We start from the raw sequence: 21,368 nt of genomic DNA on the forward strand, positions 1-21,368 counted from the left end.
ACTTTTTATTCTTTCTCTTTTCTCTTTTCTCTTCTTTTGTCTTTCTTTTGACAAGACCTCGACTTTTGCGAATTTGGAGGTCGTCTTTTCCTCTTTTTTTTTTCTTTTTCTTTCTTTTCTAAGAACTTCCTTCCTTTCTCATAACATCAAGTCTAGGAAAATCTATACTTTACAATTCACCACCCCCACACTCACAACTCAAAACACCAAGCTCAACTTGTATTTAGCACTCAAATAGTAGCAAGGTCAATCGATTAGGCTAAAGTTAGGCTTATTTAAGTAGCTAAGTGTTTGGCTAAGTGTTTACACAAAGAATAGGGAATTAAGCTCAAGGTGGCTTCTATGGGATCATGTGATGGACTAGACATGTGATCCTTTGGCCATGGAGTTCATCCTAGTGCCTTATCCTCCCATATCGTTAACACAAACGAACGCAAGCACGCAACTTGATAAAGCCAAACAACCCTAAATAATTTCCACAAGCCATGCGATTTTCATACTCTCCTCAACTCAAGAAATCGGATGTAATCACGACATGCTTTTTCAAATAGATTCATGCACCTATTCCATTCATCCTAGGCTTCAAAGTTCAAGTAAAATCAAATAAGATTTCCCAACCAGAAAGCCGAAGATCTAACATGCATCCGTCAACTACATAGATTCACAACATTTTTATTTCAAATCATTTCAAACACCCACAAACATGCACCAAACCATACAAACCCCCCCAAACTTGAATGCATCATTGTCCTCAATGCATGCAAAGACAACATAAAAAGTAAAGGGAAAGAAGACTCCCCCAAACTTTGCATGAAATACATAGTGCATTCGGGTGGGCGGGTGGGTGTGAAAATCCTCAGCGGGATTGCTTCCTCCTAAGCTCCAACATACATCACATCTCCATGTTGCTCCTACAAAAAGAAACAAAACCTACAAAAAGAAACACTCAATTCAAAATAAATGTTAGAGGAAAGAATTGAGCAAACAAAACCTCCAACACATGAAATCAAAAAATAAAAGGAAAAAATAAAGACTTGGGTTGCCTCCCAATCAGCGCCTTTGTTTATAGTCGTTGGCTCGACCTTCTTCATCCTTTTCCCTTCTATCCAGGCTCCAATAGGCGCTTCCCCGCCTTCTCTTGCTTGATCACCACATTCTCTCCATCTACTCGAAACATGACCGTATTTGTCTTGGTCTCTATCACAACATCACCGGTTGCTAAAAATGGCCTACCAAAGAGGATAGGCATGTCCTTGTCCTCTTCCATCTCTAGGACAATGAAGTCAACCGGGAGTACAAATCTATCAACCTTCACCAAGACATCCTCGATGATACCTTTCGGTTTCACAATTGAATGATCCGCCAATTGTAGGTCAATGTCGATTGGTTCAATCCTCGCTTCTAGACCGATTGACCGTGCGGTTTTCAGAGCCATCAATGATATTCCCGAGCCTTGATCAAGTAGGCACTTTGGGAACTTTTATCTCCCATCTCACATGGGATCACACAGCTTCCCGGGTCTCTTCTCTTTGCCGGCATCTTTCCCTTCACAAATTGTGAGCAAAATGCGCTCAATATCACCACGCCATCGTCTTGTATCTTCTCCTTTTTCGCAATAAGATCTTTAAAAAACTTGGAGAATTTAGGAAAGTGTAGGAACAAATCCACCAGGGACACATCTACATTAACTTTCCTGATAATGTTCATCATCCAATCGAGTCCTTTCTCTTGAATTATTTTCCTACCCTTCTTCTTATTCTCGACTGGGAAAGGTGGTGGCGGGATAAAATCTGGAAAATTAAATGGACACTTCGGGTCCATTGCCGGACTTAGTGGATTCTTCTTGTGGATATCACTCATGGTTGACTCTTCTTTTTCTTGTTGACCTTCCCTAGCTTCGGTAGTAGCCCACTCAATCCTCTCGTCCGCCCCTGCGTGCAAGATGTTCGAGCCATTTTGTGCATCTAGCATGATTGGAGACTCAAGATCCTTTCCACTTCTTAACTTAACTGCCTTGCACTGTTCAACACCTTTAGGATTGGGCACTGTATCACTCGGGATAACATTAGGAATTCTTGTGTGAGATGCTGTAGCAATCTGCCCAATTTGAGTCTCAAGATTCCTCATTGTAGCTTCTAACTGCCCAAACTTTTCCACGGTCTTTTCTTTGAAGTAGTCATTCTCCTTTTGAGTCTTAGTCATAAGAGATAGGATTTGTCCCAGTTGTTCATCCATAGAAGGCTTCTTCTCAAAACCCGGAGGTGGAGTATTGGTACGCCATTGTGAACCCGAAGGGTTGCTAGTACCGGACTGATTCCAGTTCACTTGTTGAGGCCTCCAGTTCTGCTGATTACCGTACTGGTTTCCTTGGTTGAACCCTTGCTGATTGTTACCAATATAGTTCACATCCTCTATTGGCTGACCTTCAAGATTCGGACATTGATCCATGTGATGTCCGCCTTGGCACAACCCACACTTCAAAACAGCCATGGGTTGAGGAGTCAGTTGGAAGGATTTTATCGCCTTCGTCATCGTGCACATCTGAGTGCTTATCTCCGCCAACTGAGCCTCAATTGCAGTGATTTTCTCCGTCTCCTTGGTAGCACCGAACGTGTCTCCCATCTTATCTGCCGCTCTTCTCGGATTATGCCAATTCCTTTGGTTGTTTGCCAACCTTTGGAACAGAGCTCTCACTTCCTCGTGAGTTAAGTCGTCCAGATTTCCATTCGAGCCTGCAGTCACCAACCCCGTGCCTTCACTGTTGAGTCCCTTGTAGAACTTGAGTAGCTCATGCCCTGGAGCAAGACCATGGCTCGGGCATTTCCTAAGCAATTCAGTGAACCTCTTCCACGCTTCCGCAAAAGACTCATCATATTTCTGTCGGAAGGTAGTGATCTCCTCTCTCAACTTCTCGATCTTCATCGGAGAGTTATATTCCAAGAGGAACAACATCTTCAACTCTTGGAATGTGGCTATGTTGTATCCCGGAATAGAATCATACCACGCCCGTGCTTTATCCCTCAGTGAGAAAGGGAATAAGGCCCTCTTAATCTGATGATGGTCCACATTCGGGGGTCGATGAGAGTTCGTCAATTCGTAGAACGCGTTGAGGTGGCTCGTTGGATCCTCATCATCTCGCCCATGGAAGAGATTTCCCCCGTTCACCAAGCTAATGTAATGAGGAGGAATGTTCACGTTGTCATTCGCGTAGGCGAATTCTCCTAGAAAGTTGACTCCCGACCTGAGAGTGTCACCAAACCTCACCGCGGGTGGTGGAATCTCATTGTTCTCAGCCATTGATTCAGCTTCTAGATCACTGTCACTACTCTCAAATAATGGGTTATCTCTGATTGGACTCGGCGAATCCTGTTGAATTTCAAACCCGGCTGAACTTCCTGACCCTTTCCTTCTTTGATAACAGAGTAATCCGAAAGGTGGTGTACCCTGAGATCTCGTGTGCATTCACCTCTTTTTTTTTTGTTTTTTTTTTTAATACCTACACAACAGAAAATACACCAAGCACAAGCACAAAATATTTCCTATTACCGAAAGCGAGACCTCTCGACAACTTCGGGGTAAGTACTATAAAAAGTGTGTGCTAGAGTGCAAACAAAACTACCTAAAACTAAACTAAGAGTTAGCTAAAAATTACCTAAAATAATACACTCCTTCGTCTTCAAGTCCGGACGTGGTAGATGGCTATCACACCGTAGAACACGAACAATGTACCTATAAAACTCAAAAAGAAAAATCAAACAAAATAAAAACAAACAAAAACTATAAGCTAAATAATCGATTGCCTTCCCCGGCAACGGCGCCAAAACTTGATGTGGATAATACTGGTTTGTAAAACAGATCAATTTCGCACGCAAGTTCAAATTAATTACCCAAATATTATCACTAACTGCAAGAATACAGCTTCGTGTGTAGTATTTTAGGTGTCGATCCACAGGGAAGGGAATGATTATTAAAACTTAACACTAAACAAAGCATAAAAAGGTTCGATTTTTGGTTTTGATGATTAATGACACTAAGTTAACAAACTAACTACGCAAGGATTTTAAACACGAGAAAAACAGGTCACTCCAAGTTGCTCCTTAGACTCGAATCATTCTACACATTTATCACACACAAATTTGGGATTAGCTTATCAACCTAATCGCTTGCACTGAACATGTTTGCGACGTATAATTCACAGTCAGCTGAACACTTGTTCCATGAATTAATTTTCGAAGGCATTCAACTCCTGCGGAAGCGCGGGAATCTAACATCATCTACTATACGAGCTTACCTAATCCACTATCAAATTATCCTCTGAACAATTTTAATTTGATAGCATAACAATTGATTAATCCATCCATGTCTATGTTAAAGAGACAATAAACAAGGATTAGATATCTATCACAAAAGATGCCTCTAAAGTAATAGAATTACGCATTAAACACAATCAATGATATCAAACATGAGTTCAAAAGTGTAGAAGCATTCTAACGAGTCTAATTCACAACTTGGAGCAACAAATGAGCCTAGCCTTGATACATGATAAATTCACTGATTAAAACCGTAGAAGGCATGCTCTTTCGGAGTAGAATTGGATGGTGGAGTCGAATCGTCGGAGTGTCGGGTAGATTTTCCTCCTTCTCTTCTCTTCTTCCTTCTTCTCCGTTCTGTCTTTTTTTCTCTGTAAAATTCGTCCCCTTTCTCCTCTTCTTTCCTCTAACTTATCCCCTCCTTTTCTGAAATAACTGCCATTTAGAAGTTACTCGGCAAATACGCCCGACCGGGCGAATTTAACGAACGAAACGCCCGACCGGGCGAAAGGCTTCTAGGGGTATCGCGGTGAAACGCCCGACCGGGCGTTTTGTGTCGTCACTAACCGCCCGACCGGGCGAACTTTCTGGAATCCTTATGCGTAACGCCCGACCGGGCGTTTTGAAGCTCAGAATCGCCCGACCGGGCGTTCTCATGCTTTGCCCATTTCACCTGCGAACTTCCAGCTTTCACTCTCCTAAACTTCCCTACAAATACACTTTGATGAGTGACAAGTACATGGAAAGTGTGTAGTTTAGGGGGAAAATATAAGAAATATGCTTCGCATCAGTACCAAAAATGATATAAAATAAAGATCAAGTACCATTTATGTGCAAAAGTGAAAAATCAGGTATCATTTATGTAGTTCACTCTAGAAAATAAAATCTAAAAAAGTAATCAAAAAATATTTTTATAAAAAATTACCGAGCATCGATGGTGCCGGTAATGCATGTATTAATAGTTACTCCTACATATTTAAAATTTTAAATAGCACAAGTTGAAGTCCATAACAAATAGTACTACTAGTATTCAAAGTGGTCCATGAATACTATCCAAAGAGCATTATATGCTCAAAAGTAGGAGGTAACACTAGGGCTGAGAAAATATACCGAAATACCGCACTTACCGTATCGAAAAAATACTGAAAATACCGAATTTTCGGTATATCGTACTTTTCGGTACGTTATCATACCGTACCGACAGTTTTAGGTACGGTAAAGGTATGCATTTTGTATATACCGCGGTATACCGCAAATAACACGGTATACCGCAAATACGGTATATTGCGGTATATACCGGAAATCACGGTATACCGAAATCACGGTACGGTATACCGACAAAAGCGGTACGGTAACGATATCTAAATTTAGGTATACCGACTTTTCGGTATACCGCAATTACGGTATACCGACAAAAGCGGTACGGTAAAGGTATGGTTTTTGGTCATACCGCACGGTACGGTACGGTATGCGGTATGACCATTTCGGCGCGATATACCATACCGTTCCAACCCTAGGTAACACAGAACGATGTTGGTATCTGTGAAAATAATTACGTATTGTACTTGCCCTAAAGAGAGCATTATTTGCTCAAAGGTAGGAGGCAACATAGAAGGATGTTGTTGAGCTTGAGCATGCTTTCAGCGTACAACAAGAACGTTAGACGTTTGTGAAAGGTCCGAGCGCATAGGTGGTATCAAATCATTGACGTCATGCATTTTTCTTGGTGAATGTAAAAATACTCGAAGTCGGGAATCGACGAGCAAGTCCACCAAAAGATGGTTAAAATCCAAACAATAGAGAATAAATGCTTGACAAAAGAACAATTTAAAAACAAAACAAAATCACAAAAACACACTGCAAACTCAAGTTTGTTAGCAAATTTATTGATCCTGCGGCACACAACAAACAACATAATCTCCTCAAACAAAATAACTGAATAATCATTGATACCACAAAAACAAGAAAAAAGAAAACCAAGACAATAAACAATATCTAAACAAAAGACCTAAATTGTGCCGTATCTATTGAGCAATAAAAATATTATGTGTGTAGCACCATTCGACAGATATTTAATGCAAATAAGTTTTAGCCAATTTACCATAGCGATGCCTCCTAAGTTTGAGACATCTTCATACTTAAAGCGAGCTAGATAGCTTATTTAAGGAGAGGACAACCAATGTAGTAAATGGCAATTTTCTACAACATGATAATCGAGAATGAAGACACAAATGCAACTAATTGAGCTAATGATGAACCCACGTCTGCCTTGGTAATAACCTACTAAACGTATCTCGAGGTGCACCGCATCAATTTCAAAGTTTCGATATATAAATCATGTATATTTTTGTATTCAAATTATGTAATTTAAAAAATTTTAATTATTCATTTATTTCGACAATATTGCAATTTAAATTAATAAACGAAATTAGAAATTATTTAAAAATAAATAAAATTGTTGCTAAAATTTTGTGATTTGGTTTAGGTCTTGTTGAAATTTTGTGAAGTTATACCTAGATGTCTCCACTCCTATTGATGCAGCCGGCAATTAGCATAAAACAATGCCTAACACCTAACTATTTATGCATGTCATAAATATAACATATACTTATATATAGATAGTGTCGTTTATTTGATACTAATCGAAAAAAAAATTGTGTTACAGTTTTTATTGGTTTCGATAATTAGAAGATTAACATAATGTTGGTTGCCACCTCATTCTTCTGTCCTCTAACTCCGATCAAACATAGTTATGTAGGAAAATCCTTTACCAAAGCAACCCTTCCTATTACTTCCAATATTCACCCAAAAGTTAAAAATTTTAGTATGAAAAATAAAGACAAAAGAAATTCCCAATTCTCTCGCCACTGCTATCCGTCGCCGTCTGAACTAGTGGCTTCTGATCGTGAAGAGATGGATGCCGGAATAGGGATCCTCGATTTTTTTGCAGGGAAGAACATTTTTGTTACCGGTGCTACCGGCTTACTCGGAAAAGGTTAGGGTATACATACTTGATACCTACAAGGAACATGACATGATAAATTTATTATTTGAATATATTATTATAAGAACATAAAAATATTTACATCGAACGCCTAATATTGTTTATTATTATGAAAATATAACTTATAAAGTTATTGCATTGCATAAAAACTAAAAATTTCACATATTCTGAAGTAATTGTATTCAAAGTGATATTAACATATTTGATCTGAAGTGAAATTAGCTGCAACTACTTCACCCTAATCATCATCAGCAACAAATTGTCAAACGAAATTGAAAACATATGTAATTTGTCAAATTTTATAATCATGAAGCATGACTATATATGTTCTAGTAATATATAATTTCTCTTAATTATTATTTTCCTACTATTATATAATATACTGTTTAACTTTTGGTTTGCAGTTATTGTGGAGAAGATATTAAGATCAACATCGGTGGGCAAAGTGTACTTGCTAATTAAGGCAAAAGACAAGGAAGCTGCATTTAATAGATTAAACTGCGAGGTACAATAACATAATTTAAGATTTGTAATTTCCTTAATTCTTTTATTAAACTTAGAACAATTAATACTTGTGTAGATAATAAACTCAGAATTATTCAAGTGTTTGAAAGAGAAATATGGGAAATCTTTCGAAGCATTTGTGAAGGCAAAGGTAATAGCTGTGGTGGGAGATATCTGTCACCCAAATCTTGGAATGGATTTTGAAAGTATTGAATCAATTAGAAAAGATGTAAATATTATCATCCATTCTGCAGCTTGCACTACCTTTAATGAGAGGTTAGTTTCCAAATTAATCTCAATAAATATTCTACACTCCAAAAAAGTTCATATTTATTGTACAATTAAGTTTGTTCATAAATATGTGTAGGTATGACGTGTTGTTTGAAAGCAACGTGATTGCACCTCAACGAATAATGAGGTTTGCCAAGACATGCAACAATCTCCAACTCTTCACACACATATCTACAGGTAATTAATAATGACATATTATTGCTAGTACGTTAGTCCAGTATAAATTAATGTACTAGAAGGGTGTTCGGTTGACAATATTAAATCTCATGATTAAATATGTATCATGTTTGGTTCATAAGATTGAACCCTTCATCTTAATCCTAGATGGATAGTCTCATGATAATTAGTCATAGCCTCCCCCTCCAACTAAAATAATTCCACAACTTAATCTTAGATGGATAGTCTCATAATATTAGTCATGGCAACCGAACGCCGCCTAGACGTATAAATTTACTGAATGCGTTGTGTAACTTAGTTTCACATAACTTCATTTTGTAGCTTATGTTACTGAGAGAGAAGAAGCAGAAGAAGAAGAAGGTGTTGTATTCGAAAAGCCATTGAATATGAGAGGAGGCCTTGATGTAGCTGATGAGATTAGCTTGCTTCTCAAATCATCCCCAAACAACATTGATGCCCCCAAATTTTACAAAAAGCTTGGCCAACAGAGGTTATATATATATGTTCATTGAATTTCTATCCCAAATTTAATTTTAGCTTAATTTGTATATATATATATGTGTGTGTGTGTGTAACAGAGCAAGCTTGTTGGGATATAGTACTACATATCAGTTATGTAAGGCTATGGGTGAGATGTGTTTGAATGAAATGAGAGGAGATGTTTCTTTGCTCATAATTAGGCCAGCCTGCATTGAGAGCTGTCACAGTGAACCTCTTCCAGGTTGGATACAAGGAATGAGGTGTGTATATATAATACTCCATATTTGTGTATATGGAGGAGTACTTTTGTTTTTTTTTTATGGAAATGTATGAGATAATACATGATTCTAGATAATTAATTACTTTGTGCGACTCTTCAACTTATTGATTCATTTGAGTTCATTAAAAGAGTAAATTGGAAGGAAGAAGACTCATGAATCTGGCAAATAAGGAAAATGATCATTTAAAATTTAAATAAAAAAATTTCGTTGATTTTTGCAATTGTTTCATGATGTTCAAAATCGACACTAATGTGACAACTAAACCATATTGCATTAGATAAATAGACATTATTTCAAATTAAACTCAAAATTGTTTGTCCAAAACAATATTGTTTTATCATCACATCATATTTTGTTCCATTATACTCCCTTCGTCCCACAATAAGAGTCATATTTTGCAATTAAACCAACTTATTCCACTCATATTTTATTATAAAACTAATATATATAAATGAGACTCACATTCCATTAACTTATTCAACTCATTTTTCTTTACATTTCTTAAAATCCGTGCTCAAACCAAATAAGACTCCTATTGTGCGACGAATGGAGTATAAGTATTGGTTTTTATAAATAGTAGTAATTGGTAAAAATTGAAAATTTATTTTTTTTATTCTAATTTAAAAAATTATGAAATTGAACTAAAACTATGAAACAGTTTAAGTACTATTTAAATGGCCCAACTGCTCTATTTGCCTTTTTTTATTGGGCTATTTCTATTTGTTATGGTAGCTTATTTTTTTTGTTGGATAATTATGTTTTGAATTTTTTGATTTTAGGATGCTTGATCCAGCGGTCATTTCTTATGGAAAAGGATTGATGCCAGTTTCTTACGCAAATCCTAAAGTGCCTTTAGATATTGTAAGTAAAGTACTATCTATGTAGTTTCCTATCCTTTTATTTTGCAAATTTATCATAGTAAATGAAAGAATAACAAAGGAAGATAAATTTTTATCACATTTTAGTTATTCCCACACTTTCTATTTGATGCTCGTTTTTTAGACATTACAAGTGCAAGTGATATTTATATAAAAAGTGATATGTATGGACAGGTACCAGTAGATTTGGTAGCAAATTTGACGATTGCAGCTATTGCAAAGCATGGGAATAGACACACGACACAACCCATAGTCTATTACTCCACATCCAGTCTTGACAATCCAATCACATTTTTCGATATTTTTGAATATCTATATGATTACTTTAAAGAGACACCTTTGATTGAAAATCTAAGTATATCAAAAACCAAATTCATCGAAGATTTTGAGGAGTTCTCTAAATGTTTGAGAGAGGAAATTATGCGATGTAATGGAGGTGGTGAAGATAGAAAGATAATTCGACGTTGCAATGCCATAGCTCAGTACGTTGAACAACTATGTAAGATATATGAATTTGCTGGATTCCTCAAACCAAGGTATCATGTCGCATCTCTCTCTCTATATAATATTGCTTCGGCCACGAAAAATAGTCTCATTTATTCATTCTGATTTGTCCAATAGAATTAGTCTCTATTTTTCTGTTTCTCATATTTTATCAATTGCATGCTAAAACATGTATCGTTTATAAAATGAGATTATTTTTCATAAATGAATAGAACAATGTATATTATCAATAAAAGACTAACAATCAATTTTGTGGAACAGGTACCATACAGGTAATACTCGTAAATTAATCCAAGAAATGTCAAGGGAGGAAAAACTTAACTTTGAAGTGGATGTGAAAATTATCAATTGGAAAATATATTTTCATGAGATTTACATTCCAGGAGTGATAAAATATTTAACTCAATGAATGCAGCAAGAGAGCTAGTACATGAGGAATTTGTACACTCGTTAATGAGTATGCTAATTTGGCATCTTATCACATTCTGTAATAAATTGGTAGATAAATTATGATTAAAAACATAATATAGAAATGTGTTTGAGATATTCTTGATTGTGAGATTTGAATGTGCAAATCAAATTTCCCTTAATAATATCGCGACCTTCTAATAGAGTGCTAATGAGATGAACTTAAACCAAATAAACACATGTAATAATTCTATTTATATCTAAATTTATTGATCAACATTATATTAGTAATTAAATACATACAATCACGAGCGTAAACAAAATAAACATATTAATTATTTACTCAGTTCAACACAATGTTGATCCACATCTAGACATAATTTACAATGAAAAATACAATGAAAAATATAGGGAGTAATATATATAAGCAGAAATAAAAATTAAAATTATATTCAACTTCTTTTTAGACTCCATACTCAATCCAACAAAATCGAAAATCATATAGTATGATTTTTTTTTCACTTATTTTACCCAAGAATCATTTGTATATTGGTTTGCACTACAATTAATCAAAAATAGTTGATTATTCAAGAAAAAATGAGATGGCTAAAGCACCAATCATCATACTTCTAGTTTGAAGTGAGAGTTTTTGTAATATTGATTAATTTTCAGATTTTTCTCGACAGTTTTGTTAGTTCGGCAAAAAATAATATCCATATTAGTTTACATTATTAGTATATAAATAAATAAATAAATATTTGAAACTTTCTACTCTCATTTTTTTTTTGCAAAAATATTACTCCATATTAAAGCTCACGTATATTTTATTTTATTTATTCTATTACATTATTTATACTATGATGAAACGTAAATATAGGAATTAATGACGCAATTCATTTAGGAGGGGTAAAATAGTAAACTCAGTTGGTCGACCGCACCATATCCAATTCCGTTCGGTTGAACCACCAAACCGCAGAAACAGAGCCGCACTCTCTCTCTCCGGCAAATTTCTCTCTCTTCTTCGCCGCCGAGTTTTCGCCATTAACATACAGTGAAGAAACGTAATTTCAGTTTCAGATTGTGAATAACCGTTCCTTTTTCTCTCAATTTGTATATAAAATCCTAATATAATTTTGCAGGTCGAATTCAACAAGTTCAAACGCACCACCAGCTCCCTCGCTCGCGCATTGTCTCCTTATTTTGCTCCAGCTGAGAACGAAAGAGCCAAATCCTAGATTCGATTGCCTCTCGATTCAACGTCTCCGAGCTCCAGCTGACGCATGTTGTTTTTTCAGGCAAGTTTATATCCCTAAGGATTTTATCGGAGTATATGTATGTTTTCGTTTTTTGAAATTTTGTTTCTCCGCTTATCTAATCTGGAACGATCATAATCGGTCACTTATTCTGAATCGTAGCTGTAAAGGATGTTACGCGAATGGTTTAGGTTTTTTTGTCGTTCATGTCTATGAATATTTAGTCCTGTTTTTTGTGGTTCAGAATGATATGGTTGATCTATGGTAAAAATGATAGTTAATGAGAACTATGCTTGTTCCCGTTGTTTAGAATCTTACTTTGTTTTACAATCTTGCACGAGGGTTTTGGTTACATTTTTTGCTGTCAATGATGTTGAGAACTATTTATACGAAAGTATTTTCATGAATGCTGTGTTACATCTTTCAGTGGATACCAGCATGAGCCAAAGTGATGTAGAGATGGTGGATTCTGAAAAAATTCATGATGATTCTGGAAATAACATCCAGGAGTCTAAATGTAAAGTGGTAGACCCTAAGGAAGGTGAAGAGGAAGTTCCTTGTGAAGCTGCTGCCTCGGAGGATGTAAATGGAAGGGAGGATGTCGGAGAAGACATAAATATAGTAATAGATAAAAAAGTTGAAGACAAGATGGATGTGAAGACAGCAGTGGAAGACCAAACTAGCCCTGTAAAAGAGGTCTCTGAGCAAATAGAAGGATCAGACTATGGAATAACTATAACCAGAAGTGATAATAAAGAGCTGATAAATACTGCAACTGCTGCTGAAGCAAAAACTGTTGCTAGTGATTGTAAAGAGACAACCACCACTGAAACCGCTGCTGAAGCACAAACTGCTTCTAGTGATTGTAAAGAGCCAATAAACACCAAAATTGTGGCTGAAGCACAAACTACAAGTGCAGCGGAGAAACAAGATGACATAAAATTTGAAGTGGTAGAGTGCGATGCTTCTAATGCTGGGGTGAAAGAATATGAGCCCACTAAGAATGATGAGATGGATGGAAACCAAGGGGAAGATATTGACAAAAGACCCAATGAAGATGCCGATGTAAAATTTGAAGTGGTTGAATGTGATGGTACTGATTCTGGGGTGAAAGAAGATGAGCCTGCTAAGAAGGATATGCTGGATGGAAACCAAGGGGGTGATGTTGAGAAAAAACCAACTGAAGATGTTGTCAAAGAGCCTGGAGAGATTGGTAAGGATACTGATGACACCAAACATGTTGCTAGTGAGACTATGATGGAAAATTTTGATGCAGGAAACGTCTCTCTGCAAAATAGGCATCTTCCAACTGAAACTTTTGCCAATAAAGATCCTCAAGGACACAATGCTGAGGCAGGTGCTGTTAGACCATGTGAGGATGAAGAGATGGAAGATGCAGTTCACTGTGATCAGGATAAGATGGTTAAAGAAAAAGAACAGGGTGCAGAATCTTTTCTTGTTAGCCATGAAACACATGGGAATGACAAAGCTTTTGAAACTGCCGCCAAACCTGATGCTGCAGAATCTTCACTTGCAAGCCAACCTGAACCTTTTACACCCAATTCCCTTATCAAATGTTCTTCTCAAAAGACTGCAGATCATAGTGAAGACACAGCCCATACAGTCTCTAGCCAAGCAACACTACCTTTCGTAAGAAATATTATGTTTAGCTGAGAATACAAGCAAAATAGGAATCTAGGAATGTCGAAATCATCCAATGTTAACTAAAATGAACTTCTTTTTCCTTTTTTTTAGATGGGGGAGGATGATGATGGAACACCTGAGGATCAAGCAGCATTCATGAAGGAGCTTGAGAATTTCTACAGGGAGAGGGCAGTGGAATTTAAACCACCCAAATTTTATGGGCATCCACTAAATTGTCTGAAGTGAGCATGCTGAGCTGTTGATTTTGTTACTATACTGTCCTTGCATAATTTTTTATTCGCTTGCTTTGGTGGCAACTAGGTTATGGAGGGCTGTTATTAGGTTGGGAGGCTATGACAGGGTATGCATGTCCTGGTCTTCCTAATGTTATTTCACATTAATTTTGTTTGTACTCCATGTTACTGCTTCTTGGCATGGAGAATAAATGTTTTGTATTTTTGTGTTCATGATTCTGCCTCAACTTATATGTGTTTAAAAGACTGTATGCTTTTAGATCTTTGAAGTAGATTAGTGCAACTAAGAACTCAGACTAAATCTGGTCCTAGTGCTAAAAGATCAAAGGTATCCATAATGAGTAATGAGTATGCATTTCTTTTCCCTATCAGTAGGATGGATAATGCACTTGGAATAAAATTAATTTGGTGTTAATATTATTCAAGGATCTGAGATAAGAATGAAGTCATGCATCCATATTATGTGTAAAACAAAATGTTGATGGAGACATAAAGTGAAATTTTCCTCTAGGATTGTTTCATTTCAGTAGTTTAAGTGCATGGAAAAGAAAATCATGTTATTTCCATCATCACAGATGTACCACGATCAAGTATCTGTTAACTGGCCAACACTAATGTGTCTAATAGTGATGTGGTTTTGCAATTACCTTTGTCAGTATGATTCAGAGCATGAAACCTTACTGCACTACTCCCTGCGTCCCATTACAATTGACACATTTCTTTTTTTGTACGTATTTTGGGAAAATCATAATAAATAGATAAAGTGGAGAGAAAGTGAAGTAAAAGAGAGAATAATGTAGATGAGACACTCCTCTACATTATTCTCTTCCTTACTTTATTTTCTCTTCATTTTAACTATTTAGTATAATTTTCCCAAAACACGTGCGAAAAAGAAATGTGTCACTTATATAAGTCACATTTTTTGTTAATACTTTATGAAATGAGTTCCTTAATGTGGTTGTTATGGCAGGCTAGTTCAATTTGTTCAGTTTATTGTTTGTCACTATATGGTTTTTAAGGTGTGGAACTTTATTTTTAGGATCAAGCTCTAATAACCACACCAAAAGCTATATCTGTGGCTATAATTTGTGAAATGCACAAATTCTTCTTGTTTGCTGGACTATTATCAAGAACTAACATTGAAGTTGACAGATGTTCTCTAACATGTCTCGGAAACTTGAAAATGTGGGGCACTTGTTCTTACAACTCGTGGATTTCAAGAGTTGTCACTAGTATCTTCAATAGAGTACCACTTTGCTTGATCTTGTAAAACCTGAGGGTCCATTATTTACTCAGGCGGGACTTTCTCAAAATGTTACCATAAGTCACTTTGTTCTCTCTGTTAGAAGCTTGAACTTACTTTGAATAAGTATTTTTATGGAGTGCACTGCCAATACAGACAAATTATGTTTTGAACTGCCAAATTAATTGTGTGAATCTTTGTTAGGTAACTGGATCCAAGTTATGGAGGCAGGTAGGAGAGTCATTCCATCCACCAAAGTAAGGCGGTTTTTTCTTTAGATGAAATTGTTCTGATAAGTCTCATGATCTTGCTGATGCTTCCGTCTTTGTTTTTATGCAACGGGTTTCAACTTTATAGGGTTGATGGTAGAGGTATATGGGTGTTTCTCTTTAACATTATTAGCTATAACAATCCGGGGTTACTGCCACATTGCACATCATGCACAGCCGTTTTCTAAAATCATTCTCCTTAGAACTCCTTTTTGGTTTTGTAAGTTGCACATCAAATGGTGTTGTCCCAACTGATAAGTGGTCACGTAGTGTCTAATAGTTTTTGCACTACGGACAGCTTCTATGGATAATTTGGTTTAAATATTACTCCGTATTATATAGCTTTCTCATTGATTCAAACAAAGTGCCCTTGGAAGTTTTTTTAATGCTCTCGTATCTCTTTTATTGTTGCAGGACTTGTACAACAGTTTCTTGGACCTTTCGAATTTTCTATGAGAAGGTGACGATTTTATTATGACTTTTCATGTTCACGGCTTCATGCTGTAACAGTTTTTATTATTAATCCCCCACCCCCAAAAAAATAGAAACCAAATTAATGTCATTTTGGGTTCTATCCATTTGCTACAGTTCTTTCATTGATTTGGTGCTACCTTTTATCTACGTAAACCTAATTTTCCCCCCTATATGCATTAGTCTCTCCTGGAATATGAAAGACATAAGACACAAAGTGGTGAGCTTCAACTCCCTGTAGTAATGCTCCCAGAAGTTTCTGGTGCTGATGGTGAGGTGAGTTTGCATTCAATTGTTCCTACTGCATATATGTAACTCTCGTATTGTGGCTCTTGAGCTGAGAAGATTTGATTCCTGTATTTCTGCAGAAATTTATTTTGTACAGCTGAACTAAAAAACATTAGCGGAGATGTACAATGTTGGTAATGTCTGTTGTGAACAAAGGGTATATTTTTGTAAGATGCTTCAAACTGTACTAAAAAGAAGAAAGAATATGAGTGATATTAGAATTATTATACACCATCCATCCCAATGAGATAGGCTTGTTTTCCTTTTCTGGATGTCCCCAAAATATATAGGCTCCTTTCCGTAAAAAAGTTGTAAACTTTGAATTCATTTACTAATATACCCATATCTAATTCTTTGATTGACTTTTTAGCATTACCTGATCATCAAAGTATATATGGGCGTATTAGCCTATATAATTGGGACAACGCTCATATACAATATAAATGTATCAATTTGTACATATCCATTTTCCATGGGTTTGTATTTGATTACATTTCTGATATTGTGTTAGTTTTTGTATGAGGTGAGTGGGTTAGGTGTTTCTATAACTGCAGAAGGCATAGTGTGAAATACCATAAGTTCACATTTATGTACTTTTCACAGGGAAATGGTTATCAGGGATCAGGATCAGGACCAGGAAGGGCTAGAAGAGATTCTGCTGCCCGTGCTATGCAAGGTTGGCATGCCCAACGCCTTGGTGCTGGTGAGGTTGGGGACCCAATTATAAAGGTATGTATGAGTGACATAGTCGACTCTTTCAGCTTGATATGTTTTGGGGTTCGGCAGCAGCATGGTTTTGGGTAACACTTTTTGCAATTTTAATTTGGCAGGACAAGAATCTCAGCAATATGGCAAAGAATGAGAAGAATCTCAAAAGCATTAGTAAGCTGGATATTGTGTTAAAACGTTTTTGTGTATTGAGCTCGTCAGATCAACAATTTTGAAATTACTGATGTGTTGAAATGAGCTCTATCTGACTTGTATAGGTTCAATAAAACAGAAGAGGCCTAATGAAGTGGAGCATTCAACTTTAAACAAAGCTGCTCGAACTGACATATCTAAGCAGTTAAGTCTTGACTACGAGTTCTCTGTACTTGGTTCTATTAATATATGTCCCATAATCTCGTCAACCGTAATTTAGTTTTTCATTTATTATATTGAAATTGATTTTTTAAGATGCATATTATTGTCTGTAATTTGACAAAGATCCAAAAGAAGCCAACGATATACATGTAGGGATATGATTTGTTTGATGGTTTGAGATCTTCTGTATGTTGCCAGTGCTACCAGTTATGTGATATTATTGACCAAGATTGAATTGTTTTGGCTAGTTTGTCTTCTATATCGATGGTTATTTTACTTATTTATACAGCCAACATGATTGATAGATAAATTCTCATCAAGTTGAGAAAGAGTGTTCTCTGTTGTTATCATGATTGTCAATGCGGATGACAAAGTTGTATTATATCTTTCTAGAAAATATTCACATCGTCCTGTAGACATATTAGTTAACAATAAGTCAATAAGATAGTTGGGTCCAGACTCACCTTAAGGCTAAATCTACGATAGTGAATTTATATGTAGAACATTTGAAAATATATGCATACTTATTTTCTTCATTATCAAGTACTGCATGGTATTGCATTTGATTGACTTTTTGCCAACACTACTGCCTAGTCAAAGCTAGTGTACTGAAGATGATTACTTGTCTGTACCAGAATTGCTAAATGAATCGTAATCCTGCTGAAAATGTTAACCCTTTTGGTATTTTAATTCAGTACCAATTAACATTGTCTGGATCTCCTTTGATTTGTAGATTGGTGACATCTGTTGTTGATGTTGGGCCCCCAGCTGACTGGGTGAAAATTAACGTACGCCAAACTGTACGTTCACATCATCTTAAATCTATTTCTTCAATTTGTGGAAATTACGCTAATGCACAAAAGAATTGATGTGCTTGTTTTATATGTGCAGAAGGAATGTTTTGAGGTTTATGCCCTAGTACCAGGATTGTTACGTGAGGAGGTGTGTGTTCTCTATAGTTTCCTTTACTTGTTTTGTATTATGATTTCTCAGTCTTTCTCACTAGCTTCATTCAAAGAAAAATAACTAAAAAGAGACGGCTTTTGTTTGTTTATTATTATTGTTATAAATACGCACACACACACACACACACATTTATTCTTCGCCATATTTCTTTATATCAGTTCAATCAACTTCAATCCGAAAAAGGCAAACGAGCTATATAATCATATCTGTTGCATATATTGTTGGGGCCTGACTTCATAAGATTTAATTCAGTCTACTTTGACTTAGGAGTGAGTTTTTTAAAGGAATATCGGCCTACTCAATCATTTCTTGAAGTTTCTAGGATGACTTGCAGAAATGTTAGCTATATAATTGTACACTTTTATGTCATTGTTTCAAACTTTCAGATGCTGTGTTCATGGTCAAGCATTTTTCCTCACCTCAATGTGTTCAATTACTTATCCTCTTGAAAACATGCTTTCACTACAATCATTATTTATTGTCTGCTTAAATTGGTATTTCTATGTGTTGATCACATCTCACAGATTGAAACCCAAAGCCTGAACTGACTAGTTTTTACTAACTATAGGTGTATTTTGTATCTTTCTCTCTTCTTGTTGTCCAATTGTCTTTATCTTGTTGATAACATATTTGCATTTACTCCATTGTTGGCTTAGGTGCGAGTTCAATCAGATCCTGCTGGACGTTTGGTCATAACAGGTCAGCCCGAGCAAGTTGATAATCCCTGGGGGATTACACCATTCAAAAAGGTAAAACATAATTTTCATGAAAGCTATCTTATCTACGTGTATAAAACAAAACTTGCATGCTGTTATATGATCTATTACTACTCTATAATTGGATTCACAAGGTATTTTTCTAATAATCATCTTAAGAATGCCATACCACTATCAGTTTATTATTACAAATCAAATAAAAGATATGCGACTTAAAATGATTGTTCCTTCTCAAAAAGAAATATAAAATGTTTGTTGTTCCTATTACTTTAAAGAAACAAATGCTGATGAAAAGGAAAATACTCACCCCATATGTCGGAGTTATGGACATAAATTATGACTAAGACTAGGGCACATACATCCTCAAAACCCATATTTGGCTCTTATATGCTATGTACTACTCTTTAATTATATTATTCCGTAATTAGTTTAATTAAACCCATATTATCAACTACTTAGATGGCCATATTGTGCAGTGTACACACGAGAGTGCACCTCTACCACTATTTAGTGGGTGATAATGATGTAGAAATACGTTTTGGGATATTAGAAGTTTATGGTTGACACAATAGTTGCTTGCTTATATTCAGGTTATTACCTTACCGGCAAGAATTCAACCAGTTCAGACTTCTGCTGTGGTAAGCCTGCATGGACGCCTCTATGTCCGCATTCCTATTGAGCAGCCAAGCATCTAGATTCAAGTGTTTGATTCACCGGTAACATCTACAACTTCATGTATGTGTATGGTTTACCATCACTTAATTACTTATGATAGTGGATTAGGTTTAGTCACCGTTCGTTCATATTAAAGTGTGTTACTAGGCAGAACGACATAGGGACTCTTTTTGGGCTATAGGTCCGTCCTCTTCACTGTAAGATGATGAATTTTTGCTGCTTTAACTTATTTTATTTGAATGACATGCCATGATTGAATGAACACAGTTAGTTTTTCCAGCAACGTTTGTCGTCTCTGATAGGGTAATATTCTAATTTTTTGCGCAGACTGTATATATCATCACTTCACCTTAGGAAAGAGTCACACTTTTCCTGTAGTGGACAACCTATGATGAAATTATGAATATGATTCCCCATTTTCTACTCTTCATTATATCATTTCTCTCAAATTCTGTTCCCTTCCTCCCATTTTGAAACATACATAACTGCAATATTTTATTCAAACATCATAAAATAAGATTTTTTTAAAGTTGCAAACAATTTGTTTAGTGGGTTTTTACCTAATTTGTGGTGAGACTTAAGGTGCTTGTGGTTTGTCCTGACGCGAAAAATTGATGTGACATGTGAATAATATAGAACTAACGTGTTTGTGACATGTGCGTTGTGAGTGGTGTTAGTAGTTTTGTGGCCTAGATTTGTGCACGCGTTGGTGGCGAAGGGTTACAGAAACAGTAAATGTGTTACTCAACTCCTCCCCCCCCCCCCCCCCAAAAAAAAATCGTTAAAGCTTTTCGAAATAAAAAAAGGTGTATTGCTAACGAGTAAATATTTAGTGGTTATGATACATTATAACGTGATTTGTCCAGTCAATCACAGTTACATATAAAATGGAAAAAAAAAATACAATTGTTGGTTGGATACACCACTCCTCAATATGTTCGAACAACTAAATTCTTACTCATGGCTTACATGCATTGATTTTTATCAGATGATCATTATCTTTAGATGCCCTATTACTTTTTGAGTATTTGTATTTCAAGGCATGGAATATTGAGCTGTGATAAAAACACATAAATGGCTTATATGTTTGCTTTGAAATATCAAGAAATGGAGAAATTGAAAAAGAAATGTTTGGGGGAAAAAGTTAAAGGAGCAAAAACACCTGAGGACCACCAACTGTGACTACTATGTAAAGTAAAAGAAACTCTTTTTATCAACTCTTCATGCCTACAAAAAAAAATATTCCCATTGTTTAGGGTAACTCAATTTGTGATATTCTTCAATTCAGATGTGTTGAATATTACCTATGTTTCAAACCAACAATAAACCTCGCCACCATGCATCCCCTAATGTTTCAAGAACCCAAAGTAAGCAAACATGGTGGTGTCTTGTTTCATTATCTAAGATAGGAAAGCAAAATTTATACCAAAAAAAGTAAAAAAAGAAAAGTAGGAATAACATTCCTACCTATTTTTGTTTTTTCCTATGTTTAGTAGTGCTGGCTTTAACGACTCTTGGCATGGCCTTCTTTTAATCCCAAATTAGGCAAGAATGATGGGAATGTTAATTCCCCAATTTTTTTCCGAATGCTGACATCTAGACGTTCTTGTTACTTAACTCATCTTTCACTTTTATACAAACGAGACTGTGAATCAAACATCAACAGTGA

At 35.9% G+C, this 21,368-nt stretch overlaps 3 protein-coding genes and 1 non-coding gene across 5 annotated transcripts; 3 read left to right on the forward strand and 1 right to left on the reverse strand.

The window, feature by feature from the left end:
• Window positions 1-1,434: 1,434 nt before the first annotated feature.
• LOC121802698 lies at window positions 1,435-3,462 on the reverse strand. Its single transcript, XM_042202374.1, has one exon. It carries the CDS (start codon window positions 3,460-3,462, stop codon window positions 1,435-1,437), a length of 2,028 nt encoding a protein of 675 aa, XP_042058308.1.
• LOC121806102 lies at window positions 2,804-2,910 on the forward strand. The gene has a single exon (XR_006051635.1). It is a non-coding gene; the product is annotated as a small nucleolar RNA R71 (small nucleolar RNA).
• A 3,761-nt stretch (window positions 3,463-7,223) lies between the features above and the next one.
• Window positions 7,224-10,838, forward strand: LOC121802703 (fatty acyl-CoA reductase 2, chloroplastic-like). Its single transcript, XM_042202377.1, has 9 exons — window positions 7,224-7,305; window positions 7,719-7,819; window positions 7,895-8,094; window positions 8,186-8,286; window positions 8,608-8,776; window positions 8,865-9,026; window positions 9,827-9,908; window positions 10,100-10,461; window positions 10,691-10,838. The coding sequence occupies exons 1-9, from the start codon at window positions 7,224-7,226 to the stop codon at window positions 10,836-10,838; spliced, it is 1,407 nt and encodes a 468-aa protein (XP_042058311.1).
• A 913-nt stretch (window positions 10,839-11,751) lies between these two features.
• Window positions 11,752-19,961, forward strand: LOC121804492 (AT-rich interactive domain-containing protein 5-like). 2 transcript variants are annotated; one of them, XM_042204055.1, is made up of 16 exons: window positions 11,752-11,898; window positions 11,977-12,132; window positions 12,518-13,303; window positions 13,367-13,740; window positions 13,846-13,976; window positions 14,056-14,095; window positions 15,436-15,488; window positions 15,915-15,960; window positions 16,155-16,247; window positions 16,863-16,988; window positions 17,090-17,141; window positions 17,246-17,324; window positions 18,076-18,142; window positions 18,234-18,284; window positions 18,965-19,057; window positions 19,615-19,961. In XM_042204055.1, the coding sequence occupies exons 3-16, from the start codon at window positions 12,529-12,531 to the stop codon at window positions 19,717-19,719; spliced, it is 2,085 nt and encodes a 694-aa protein (XP_042059989.1). In that variant the 5' UTR covers window positions 11,752-11,898; window positions 11,977-12,132; window positions 12,518-12,528; the 3' UTR covers window positions 19,720-19,961. The 2 variants fall into 2 exon arrangements, with proteins under 2 accessions (XP_042059989.1, XP_042059988.1); XM_042204054.1 differs by having other exon boundaries at window positions 12,518-13,740.
• Window positions 19,962-21,368: the final 1,407 nt, after the last annotated feature.

Source organism: Salvia splendens, chromosome 5 (assembly GCF_004379255.2).
Source record: "Salvia splendens isolate huo1 chromosome 5, SspV2, whole genome shotgun sequence".
NCBI classification, from domain to species: domain Eukaryota; kingdom Viridiplantae; phylum Streptophyta; class Magnoliopsida; order Lamiales; family Lamiaceae; genus Salvia; species Salvia splendens.